General features: G+C 34.4%; 1 protein-coding gene across 1 annotated transcript in view; it reads left to right on the top strand.

Annotated features, from left to right (window-relative positions):
• CREB3L2 (cAMP responsive element binding protein 3 like 2) overlaps positions 1-12,971 on the top strand; it is a 154,532-nt gene that overhangs the window by 96,843 nt on the left and 44,718 nt on the right. Inside the window, exons 3-4 of the mRNA XM_031939144.1 lie at positions 7,710-7,870; positions 12,876-12,963. Coding sequence (XP_031795004.1) covers positions 7,710-7,870; positions 12,876-12,963 — 249 coding nt within the window. The remainder of the gene's footprint in view (positions 1-7,709; positions 7,871-12,875; positions 12,964-12,971) is intronic.

Raw genomic sequence — 12,971 nt, 5'->3', positions numbered from 1 at the left:
CTGAAAATGTAAGAGGGGGCGAGATTATGAAAGGCTTCAGAAGCCAAACTTAAAATTTTGTATTTGATCCTGGAGGTGACAAGGGGCCACTGGAGTTTATCAAATTGAGGACAGGAGGTGATGTATTGAGACCTGCACTTCAGTATCATGGTTTGTGAAAGGAAAAAGAAAGAGATACCAGAGTGAGATGAAGATATGAAAGTAAGGTGACATGATGGTAGAAAAGGTCATAGCACAGAAAATCTTAGTACACCTTAGGGATAAAATTAAATGCTATTTGTGAAAACTGAATTTTAGATTTGAAAGGGATAGTGAATATACTATAGCTCCATCTTTCATTTTAGAAATTGAATAAACAGGTAGCCAAGGCCCAGAGAAGTTTTGTAATTTAGAAGGTTGCATGAAATAATGGCTGTGATGATGAACTTGGAATCTGGGTAACTTTAGTTCATATCCCTGGGCTCTTAACCTCCCCTCATATCCCCTGGCTCTTAACCTCAATTTCCTCATATGTAAAACTTTGGAATAAGGCTGAACTAGCTAATAAAATCTTATCAAGACCTAAATTTACACGTCTATGAAAATACTAACTAGAGAAAACATAGTATAATAGACAAGTGCCCCCACTTACAAGCTATGGAGAACTAGGCAAGTTGTTTAATTTCTCTAGGCTTGTTTCTTTATTTGTAAAATGAAACTAATAATACTTGAATCTGACAGCTCGCAAGGTTATTGTGAGGATCTGGAATGATGTATGACCATATATAGATGACTTGCTCTCATTTTTCAAGGTCATACAGCTAGTGGGAGAGTGGAAATAAGATTCAGATTTCCTGACTGCCAAGGTAGTATTCATTCCACTATACTAAACCTTTCTTTTGAGTCTTAAAAACAATCCAAAGTAACATATGATGTCAACTCTATCCTCTCAAAATAGCTTTGCCAAGATTATTGTTGATTCAACAACTCAACCCAATTCAGCAAAGTTTTAAGTGCCTACTACATATGAGATGCTGTGGACATAAAAGAGCTGCACGTGTGCATGCACACACACACACAGAGGCAATCTCTGTTCTCAGGAAGCTTATATCCCATGTGAGGAATACAGAAAGTTCAAAGTTTAAAAAAAAGGAAAGAAAGAAAATACACAGTGTATACAATATAACTTAATGAAGGAGGGAGTACTAATTCCTGGGAGAGGTTAAAGTAACAATGATTATAATAAGGGCTCAAATCAATTTAGCACGTCTGATTTATAAAAATGCTTTTCTTATAGAAACCCTGGGATATAGTAGGTCACCCACATTTTATAGAAGAAGAAAATTCAGAAAGCTGAAAAGATGACTAATAAATAAGTGGCCATGCTGGGAATTTCTTCCATATCAGCCTCATTGGATGATAGTTTTTGCTTAGAAAAAGAGGAAAAAGCATGTTTTACAAAACAAAGCTCCTCTTATATTTTTTAAAAAGATAGTTGTTGACTCTTTTATTCTGTCTTTCCCCAGTTGTTTAGAAATTAAAGCCCCTGTACTGTGTAAAATAATTCCTGCCTCTTGCTTTTTGTAGAGCAGCCAAAAATTTAAATCTCTAAGTGATAGCTCACATTCAGAGCTATTATGGCCCTTTTGGTCTTTTTTTAGTCAATAAAAACCAAAAAGAAAAGAAAAAAGAAAGAGTTTGGGGTAGGAAAATTATACTTAAGTGAGGGGTTCCTCCCATTCCCTTGTTCTCATCTCCCACCATCTCTAAAAGATGCACCTCCCATCTTTTCTCTAATTCTATATCTATTTGTTTAGAAGCACAAAATGGAAACCAGCATCCAGCAGCTCAGCCAGAAAACTCATCTTCCAATTTTAGTTGCCAGTTGAATGCTGTTTTCTTTAAACCACTTACCCGGCCTAGATTTCTGAGTCTAAAGTTAGAATCATAATAACATGGCATGGTGGGTAGACTCAGAACTCTTTTACTTTATTTTGTGATGTGTCTGATGAGACTGATTAATTAACAAATATTCATTTATATTAACTTAGATGTAGTGACTTAAATGTATTCATTTGAATGAGATCATAAGATTGGATTAGAGAAGAGTCTAGAAATAGTTTATGATGTGATTAGTTTATTTAAAATATATAGACCTTCAATACCATCTTATTTAGGTCAGTAGCAGGATCCAGGGATCCAAGGGTCAGAGACCTCATCCCCTTTGTCACTGTACACTTTCAAACCCCTGATCTTTTATCTTTTAGAACTTTTAGTAAAACGGATTGAATCAGGCAACCATTTTATACTGCAATCACATGTGTGGATTGAGGACGTGACCTAGAGAGCATGATCTATGACTGTCTGTTCCTCATTCTAATGTGCTAGACACCATCTGTGGCTCATATATAAATTAGTCCCAGCTCAGTTTCTCCAAACGTCACTATTGACTCACGTGAATTCTCCTTGATTTTTAACCTATAAAATATGATGATGGTAATAATAGCTTGCATTTTTATAGCACTTTACAAATTTATCCTTTCTTCCATTGTCTTGGATAATTATTTGTAAATAATAACAATAATATTATTAATAATAAAATGATATAGCTAAGATTATATGACACTATAGGGTTTCCAAAGTATTTTACAAATATGTAGTTTAATTTTCACAGCTATCCCGGGAGGTGGTTGCTATTATTATTCTTATTTCATAAATGGATACATTGAGACAGACAATGGTTAAATGATTTGTTCAAGATCGCTCTACTAGTCAGCAAGTGAAACAATTTAATCTCAGATATTTATGACTTTAGGTCTACTGCTCTATCCACTATACCACCTAGTCTTTATACAACATAGAAATATATTTGCTAAATTTCCTAATGTGAAAATGCATTCTTGTGGCATGACCCCTAATTTTTATATTTATATGGATTTATTGGTTGTTGTTCTACCAGGTTAGACACAAACATTTTTAGGCATGGCATTTAAAAGGAAAAGTTTTATTGTATCTTTTATTTTTATGTCACAATATAATTTCTCCCTACTCCCTTCCCACCCCACCCTTGTGACAAAGAACAATATTTTAAACAGATCGCTTTTTTTTTTTTTAAAGCAGATAACACAGTTCAAATTTATAGTGTCTCACCTCTCTACTGAGAGGAGTGCAATATGTTTGTTAGTTCTCTAAGATAATAATTATAATTGATTTGATTTTGACTGGCAAAATGCAGTTTACACACACACACACACAGCAGTGAGTACAATGCATGGTGAACAACTGAAATCCCAATAATTTTTCTTTCTGTGGATTAGCATGGTAGCAAAGGACACACTTGTCCAGGTCTTCTCCTGCAGGAAGAAACATATTTAACCCACCTTATTTAGAATAGTATTTCTCTAGGAGAGCAGTTCAAATCTGGCCTCATACACTTAATAGCTTTGTGACCCTGAGGAAGTCACTTACCCCTGTTTGCCTCAGTTTCCTCATCTATAAAATGAGCTAGAGAAAGAAAAAGCAAATCATTCCCATATCTTTGCCAAGAAGACTTCTTAAAAAGCAATCAGAAAGAGTCAGACAAGATTGAAAAAACAAAAAATCCTTTGGGAAAGCAAACATACTATATATTATTTCTTGTCAAGAAATAATAAGATTTGGATCAGGATTCTTGGCTATTTTTTGAAGTCTGATAAAACGTATAGCCTTTTTTTTTTAGATTATTGTTTTTAAATGAATAAAATAAAGTATATAGTGTCATAAAGGAAGTCAATTATATTGAAATACAGTAGGCAAAAACCAAGCAAGCTAATCTCTCCTTCCCCCAAGTTCTAGGTTAAAAACTCCTAACCTGGCGAGAGCAGTACAGTAGAATACAGTGCTGTAGAATTAATTGGCTAGCCAAAAATCATCAGTTCCTTCAACCAGTCTTTCTATAATTTGGTCCCTGATATTTTCAAAATCTTGGTTGTTCTTCCTCTGGATAGATTTCATTCTGTCTGCAGATCTTTTCAGTGTTTTGTAGATCCAGAAATATTCTTGCTAGATCCTTGTTACTGTTATGTGGAGGAAGAAGTAGATCAGGGCTCCACTTTGATGGGATTAATTTATTAAAAAAAAAAAAAAAAAGACTGTCAGGTCCTCTTAGACATGTTTTTATGATAGAAAGAATGAAATTACCTCATTGAGAATGATTGAAATAATCAACTTGACCTCTGGCTTCTCAGAGTTGTTTCAGAAAGAAGTTCTTTTATTTTTGAGAGAGAGTTCTGGAATTCTACTTTGCACCATTCTCCCTTTATTGCCTGGTATCCTAGTGATTCTACCAGTATTTTATTGAGAAAATGAATTCACAGACCTATGGAATCACAAATTTAGAATGAAAATGAAGGTTAAAAAGGAGTTCCATCACATCATTTTATAGCTGAGAGAAATGAAGTGACTTATTCAAATACCCACACATAGAAACTGACAAAACCAATATTCAAACGTGGTTTCTAGACTCTAAACCTATGTTCTTTCTACTTTTCCATGACCCAAACATCTGTAGTTACTGTAACCCCTTATCATTACTTACTGTGACCTAGAATAAGTCATTTAATCTGATGCCTCAGTTTCTTCAACTGTAAAATGGAGCTTGAGCTCACATTTAGAGTCAAGGGTTGTTGGGAGGATCAAATTAGAGGATATTTGCAAAAAGCTTTGCATAGTGTCTGGCACATAGTAGGTACTTCTAAATGGCTATTCACTTCTCTCCCTTTCTTCCCTCTTCTATCCCACCTTCATCTTGAAGAAGAATAGTGCAGTTTTATCATTGTTAGAATAGGTTAGAGGATCTAATTACAGGCTTTGTGTTAATTTTCATCATCCATTCTCCATTTATTCAAATTGCATCTCTTCTTGCCAGCCATTTAGATTGGGTTTCATCATTATAAATTTAACCGGAAACACAGGAGCCTATCTTCATCTCAAAATTACAAAAGAATTGTGTTCAGGTCTGCTGCTTTATATTATGCTTTAAATATGAGGGAAACCTATGTTTTATTTATCTTCCTTGTCACATGATGAGCAAACATATTATTGCAGAAAATAAACTCCCTCTCTTCTTCCTCTCTCCTTCCTTTTCTTCTTTCTTTTCCTCCCTTCTCTCTCTCTCTCTCTCTCTCTCTCTCTCTCTCTCTCTCTCTCTCTGTCTCTGTCTCTGTCTCTCTCTCTCTCTCTCACACACACACACATAATCTTATTTTTCAAAATACATGTATTATCAACAGAAATGAGAAATTTTGAGAGAAAGGACAAGTTTTGTAGGAAAATTCACAATCTGTGATTTGGACACGGTGAATTTAAGTTGTCAATAGAGTTTTAAGATGTACAGTATTCAATTAGAAATGATTGGGTTTTGGGGAGAGACTGAAGATAGATTCAAATGTTATCTGTACAGGTGATAGTTGAAGGCATTTAAATAGAGGGGTACAAGGATAAAGTCTTAGGAATACCCACCTTTAGAGAATAGAGGAAAGAAGGAGAAAAAACACTGAAAGAGATAGAGATTTATAAATTTACAAACTTAAAAATATATAAATCTAAAAAATTTATGGCACTTGTCTTTGTGGTGGCGAAGAACTGGAAATTATAGGGATGCCCATCAATTGGGTAATGGCTAAATAATTTGTAGTATAGGATTGTGACAAAATACTACTGTGCTAAAAGAAATTATGAGCTCAGTGACTTTAGAAAAATATGGACAGACTTGCTGAAATAATGAAGAGTGGAATGAGCAGAACCAAGAGAACATTGTATATAGTAAAAACAATATTGTTTTAAGAATAATTTAGAATGAATAAGTTATTTTGATTATTATAAATACCCAGATTAACTACCAAGAACACATTAAGAAGAATACTATCAGCATCCAGAGAAAGAATCATAACTAGAAGTTTGTATATATGTGTGTATGTGTGTGTATGTATACACACATACATATATACATAATAAATGGGAACCATCTCAAGGGGAAGGAAGGAAAAAAAAATTCCATGATACCTTTTATGTATTTAAAAGAAATAACACGCTTTACAAAAAAGATTTGCAGTTTCATGTTCAATCATCTTATTTTGTTATATTACATTGTGGAAATGTTTGTTTTAGACCACAGATTTAAAATTAAATGAAAATTAAAGAAAAAATAGAAAAAGCAGAGGCAGGCAATAAAATAGGAGACAGCAAATTCAATGAACTCAAGGAAGGAGGAAAAAATATCCAGAAGGGAAAAGGGTGGTCAGTAGTGTTGAAAACTGCAGAAAAGATCTGGATGTGTATTTCCTGGGGAAACTCCTTGCATTTGGGAGCAGATTGAAGTATTGAACTCTGCTTTACTTTCCAGGGTCTCCCCAAACTAGAAACTTAATTTTGTATTTGACTCAGAACTCAATTGGAGTAGTGTGGTCTCACTCCTCCAGTCTCCATCAAAAAGCCCTTTGTTTCTTGCCCCTCCTCCCTCTGCCAGGTTGTGAGGTATATCTTGGTGCAAGTCAGTGGAAATACCCATGAATCACCAGGAAGTACAACAGCTTCATAAACTTGGCTTAAAAAGTCCAGACCTTTCCAACCAAGAGAACTCTGGCCTATGTTTTTGTTACCATAGAAAATAAAGTGGGGGAGGAGGGATTTGTAATTAAAGTAAGATCCATTCCAAACTTAACTTGAGGGGGAAAAAAATCATCTGACCCTGTTATAAAGATATACCTTGTTGTTAATAGATTTAGAAAGCCTAGAATATGGTTTATGACATACATTGTGAAAAAGTTGCATTGAAATTGTTTTTAAAAATTGAATAAAATCTTTGCCTTAATATCTTTTATTTAAGAAATATTTTTTCTTTATTTCTAATTAATTGCTAATTATCAGTGACTCTTTGAACTTTCCCTTTTAGATTCTCTGTTGTCCATACTTTTCCCCACACTCTCCATGCTCTACCCCATTTTATTTATTTGTCTCTTTTAGTTTTTCATTTTGTTCTTAGAGATTTTTAAAAATCTCACTTTATACCTATGCCAGCCAGTCTTACATTTGCTAACCTTTTAGGGTCCCTAGTCCAACAACTTGTTTTCTCTTGCTGGACAGCTTATTTACAACTCTTGATGGTATAATTATTATACTCTTTTCCTTTTTCTTTCCTATTTGACACAGACTGTCTTTAGGATCTAACTTTGAACTAAACTGATAAGAACTAAGAAATGCTTTTAAAGTACATTAAAAATAAAATAGTAGTGCTTCCTATTTGCTTTCCTAGAGTTCTCCCTATTTTTTGCTTCAAGATTTACACTTTGGTGGAGACTGAGGGAAGTTATGAATTGGCTGAGTCACAGAAATCAAGACCAGAGGCAGAGCTAACTGGGATCCTGATGCTTAGGCCAGTACTTTACCTTAAGAACAAGGAGCAGTACTTGCTTGAGCTCCTCCAGACACTTATCACCTAAGGGCAAGAAAGCTGGGAGGAGAAAGGAGAAAAAAATGGGAAAAAGGAAAAGGCTTGAGAAACTGGGAAAGCAAATGGTGGGAGTAATTGATCCAGGTGTCTTTGAAAAGTAACAGTGCATATCCTGACTATTTTTCTTTTTCTTTTTCTTGGGAATATTTCTTTATGGGGTGGAAAATTAGTGATCATATTTGTTCATTTCATCTGGTGCCCTCATCAATTCTAACTTTTGTGCATTCTCTTTCTCTACCAGCTAATCTGGCCAGTGAGGAATGGTGCCTGACTTCAACGACTATCAAGACAGAACCCATCCTATGTGAATCCCCTGGTCTTGTCCCATCGGTCACTCTGACTATCACTACAGCTCCTCCGCCTCTCAGCAGTGAGGATCCCCAACTGCAGGATGATGATGAGGTATACTTTTATTGTATTTCAAAATGTGAAATGGAAAAAAATGCAGATTAGCCTTTTTAATAAAGTATCTAGGATGTCAGGGAAGGGATAGCTTTATTACAAATAGCAAATCAACACTTTCTAGATCTTGAATATTCTTCTAAATAATCATCTGAATGTTCTTCTGAACTGGGTAGAGGAGGGAAGTCAAAGGCTTTGTTGAAGAAGGCTTATCTGCATTTATTACTTTGTTACTTGTCCCACATCATAAAAGTCCCATTCCAATATCTTGTGGGATTGAGATGATCCTGGATTCTGGAAGTCATAGCATGGATCACATACTCTATAGGTTCTGCTATATTGGAAAAACTTAGAAGCATAGTACTAGCCTAAGTATGCTTTTATTTGTACAACCACTCTAGCTATATCCAGATAGGTCTGTCATCAGCAGATCAGCCACTACTTGTCTAATTCTTTGCTTATGACAACCCATGCAACAAGGAATGGCACTTAGTCCTATATAGATTCCTACTTCTGAATAGTAATAGCAGAATGCTAGAAAAGGGTTGGGGGGGAGGGAGCTGGGTACATAAAAATATACAGTTTTTAGACCATCTATAAACATTAACTCAACTGCTGGCATTCTAAATATAAGTTCATTGTCCCATAGCCAATGAGTCAACATGGCCCTGGAGAAATGGAATCATATTAAATATTGACATTTTTGCTGTAAATGTAATCAAATGCTAAAAGGGACTTACAGATAAATGGATAGATGAATCACTAGCTCTTTGGAGAGGCAGTTAAAAGAGTTTGTGGAATTGCTTTTATTTGGTTTCCAAAGGCAACAAGAAACATAATTTCATGGGATACTTGGTTGTGTACAATCAGTGCTCATGATAGCATTTGCAAAAAATGATGAAAATAATTGTAGCTTAGGCAACAGTGTTCAACATCTGTTGTAGAGGATGAGGAAGTAAATAAGATCTCTGCAGAACACACTAAGACCCTTTAGAATTAAGTCAATATATATTTTAATACTTGGTAATTTCAGTATCAAATCTACATAGAAGAAAGCAAAAATATAGAAAACATCATAGCTTATGATTAAGAAATGAAAGAAGCCAAAGGCTTATAGAAAACACAGAAGCCGCATCTATTTTGAATATTTTCTTCAAGAAAAAAGTTAGAAAGTGCTGGACATAGCATCAAATAGCATCACAAATAAAAAAAAATGAATTGACAATATTTTAATGGATAGGAATTGACTTGATACCAAGGAGATAATCTTTTCTAAATCAGCTGTCTAATGACACAATAGATAGACACTGGGCTTATAATCAGGAAGACTAAGCTTCATGAGTTCGAATGTGCTCTCAAACACTTCCTAGTTGTGTCACCCTGGATAAGTCACTTAATCCTGTTTACCTCAATTCCTCATCTGTAAAATGAACTAGAGAAGGAAATGGCAAATCACTTCTGTATCTTTGCCAAGAAAACCTCAAATGGAGTAATTCAGAATAAGAAAATAATTGAAATGACTGAACAGCAAATTATTTATCACAAAAATCAAAAGAAATATATAATTCCACTTCCAGTGAAGATCAGGACTTCCCCTGCCACTTACAGCTTTAAATAATTGCTTGGGAGATTGAAAGGTTCATGAACTTCCCCAGGGGCACACAATCAGTATGTGGCAAAGGCAGGACTTGATCCAGATCCTCCAGGTGTTGCTTCTGTGAGAAGACTTTATAGAGTATAATTAAAATAGTTATAACCTGATAACGTTAAAGCTCAAAACTTGGAAATGCATAAAGGAATAGACATCAATGGAGATACCATTTCCTGAGAAGTTTAATAGATTTAAATCAGTCACTACCTTTAGGAAGCCAAAATAACTTGTAAACTTACTTAAACTTTTGTTTTCTTTTCCAAGCAGGGAGAGAGAGATTAGGCAATGGCAGCATAAGTTTCGGAATATAAATTTATTTGTAAATTCTTGTAGAGGGAAAGTGGTGTAAGATTACAAGCAGTATTACTTCCTAAAACAGCAAAAAGTAATGGAGAGAGAAATAAATTTATGGAAAGCTTGGCAAAAGAGTCAGATGCTCAGATTATCCGAAGTATATTAAAAGATGAAACAGAAAGCAGAAAATAAATAAAAAATGGAAGAGATTTATAAAGATTTCTATGACTATTTTCTTTATCAGTGATAGTTGAATCACCATATTTAGATTCTAACATCATAGTCCTTGATGTATCACATGAGAAAGTTGATAGAAATCGTAATAAAGAAAACAAAGAGGATTAGACAAGACCAAACAAATATACATGGAGGAGGCTTATGAAGGAGGGAGACTACACTATTTTGAGAACATTGAGATATTGATTCTTTTTTCTTAAATGTTTTATTTTTTCTCAGTTGTATGTAAAAACAATTTTTAGCTTTCATTTTTAAAAATTTTCAGTTCCAAAGTCTTTCCCCCCCCTTTTTTTTTTATTATAACTTTTTATTGATAGAACCCATGCCTGGGTAATTTTTTTTTTACAATATTATCCCTTGCACTCACTTCTGTTCCGACTTTTCCCCTCTCTCCCTTTATCCCCTCCCCCAGATGACAAGCAGTACTATACATGATGAATATGTCACTGTATATCCTAGATACAATATATGTGTGCAGAACTGAACAGTTCTCTTGTTGCACAGGAAGAATTGAATTCAGAAGATAAAAAATAACCCGGGAAGAAAAACAAAAACAAGCAGTTTACATTCTTTTCCCAGTGTTCTTTCTTTGGCTGTAACTGCTTCTTTCCATCCTTGATCAATTGAAACTGAGTTAGATCTCTTTGTCGAAGAAATCCACTTCCATCAGAATACTTCCTCATACATTATCCTTGTTGAGGTATATAATGATCTCCTGGTTTATCCCCCTCCTTTTTTTTTCCTACCTTCCCCTATCCTGAGATGGTAATCAATGCAATAGAGGTTACACATAATGCAATCATGCTAAACTATTTCCATATTAGTCATGTTGTGAAAGAAAACAGACAAATTTTTTTCTTAAATAGAGCAGATGAAAAACAGTATACTTCAATATGTCTTCAAAGTCCATCAGCTCTTCTTCTGGAAGTGAATAGTATTTTTCATCATGAATGTATTTCATGAAATTCATTGTAATTATTTTGAATTATGTACTTGCTGAGAATAACTAAGTTGTAGACAGTTGATTATCATGCAATATTGCTGTTACCATATATGATGTTTTCTTGGTTCTGTTCAATTCACTTTACATCAGTTCATGTGAATCTTTTCAGGTTTTTCTGAAAGGATTCTGTTCGTCATTTCTTATAGTGCAATGGCATTCCATCATAAACATACACCACAACTTGTTCAACAATTCCTGATTGATGGGCATCCCCTCAATTTTCAATTCTTTGCCTCCACAAAAAGAGTTGCTATAGATATTTTTATATAAATGGGTCCTTCATGCCTCTACTCCACTCCATCCCCTTTTTTAAAAAATTTCTTTGGAATAATACAGACAGTGGTGTTATTGCAGGATCTAAGGGTATGGACAGTTTTATTGCCCTTTGGATAAAGTTCCAAATTACTCTCAAAAATCATTCAAAATTTCACCAACAATGCATTAGGTTCTCTGTTTTCTGAGGGATTGATTTTTAAGATATCAAAAGAAAGAATATGCAAAATAGTTTTTATCTTTATCATCACTACACATTTACTTCTTCCAAAGTAATCAAGAAAATATTAATTACCAATTCACACCTATTTATCCATTTTTACAAAATCTCTGAAAATTCCAGAAGATGCTACATACAAGAACTTGCTTTAAAATATTACAGAAATATGACTAGTGTGTGAGCCTGTCTTAGATAGGAAAAATCACTTGTACTAGAAGCTGATAAGCCAGCAGGAATATTATTGTGAAGCTTCACCTTAGACAAAATGGTGTTAAACCCATTTCTATTTCTACCTGGTTAAAGTGAAAAACACCACGAAATAAGCCTATGAATTGGCCTTCTCACATAAGTACTTGAATCTTTTCATCTTAGGCAGCAAAGGTGGAGAGGGTTTTAGATTGGAATGAGCAAGATATGAGTTCAAATCCTGCTGTAGTCACTTACAAATGGCCTTACTCAACCTATTTGGACCTCTTTTTTCTCTCATTTGTAAAATCAGAAGCTAGAACTTCATTTCTATCAACAAATATTTTAAGTGCCCACTTTATGTCAGGCACTGAGCCTGAGGCTGCAAGTATTATATATAAATATAAGCTCTAATAGCTTACATTTTAATGGAGAAGCTTATATTTTCCAGCTATAAATTGATTATCCTAGGATTCTTTTAAAGGATTGGGCCTCTGACATATTTATAAGCTGCTTTCTTTTCTTTTCTTTTCTTTTCTTTTTTTGGCTGTCATTGCTAAAGGGCAATTAATTTAGTTGGTTTAGATCATGGTGCTTACAAGGCCAAGGACATAAACTTGATCCCTTGTTTAGACTTGTTAGCTTGTTTCTTCCATGGCCACAGACCATATCCCTAACCTGCTTTTTTACAGGTACATGTCATTTGTTACATTGGGGAGATTGTGGACACTCAGTGCATACTACTCTCTACTATTGGGTTGGAGGGGGCAAACTGCTAGAGACTCAATTGTATCACCTTATAAAAATGAGAGCCATTAAAATTATAATTAGACTTCGTCTATAATAAAATACCACTGTAATATTCCAGCCCTAGAGGGGTTGGATCACTGATGTGGTCTTTATTTTTATATTTGAGGGTTCCATCTACTAAAATTTTGTAGGAGATTGAGAAAGGAATTATTAGTGAATCAAATAGCTTTTGAAAGAAGCAGTTCTTAGTCCCTATTGTAATCACTGGATGTCCCTAGATAAATAAAAATAGTGGGATAAACAACTCTTCTGTCCCTATGCATCATGTTGTTGCTCTTTTATTTAAAAACAAACAAACAATTCAAAATCTTGTTTGATACTCTTTCTTTAGGTCAAGTCTCCAAGTCTGAAAATCCTTCCCAAGATTAAATTGGAGCCTCATGAAGTGGATCAGTTCTTGAATTTCTCTTCAAAGGAAGGTCTGTTG

Source organism: Sarcophilus harrisii, chromosome 5, assembly GCF_902635505.1.
Source record: "Sarcophilus harrisii chromosome 5, mSarHar1.11, whole genome shotgun sequence".
Classification (NCBI taxonomy): domain Eukaryota; kingdom Metazoa; phylum Chordata; class Mammalia; order Dasyuromorphia; family Dasyuridae; genus Sarcophilus; species Sarcophilus harrisii.
Note: the sequence above shows the minus strand (reverse complement) of the source record. Positions and strands in the feature narration are given on the sequence as shown.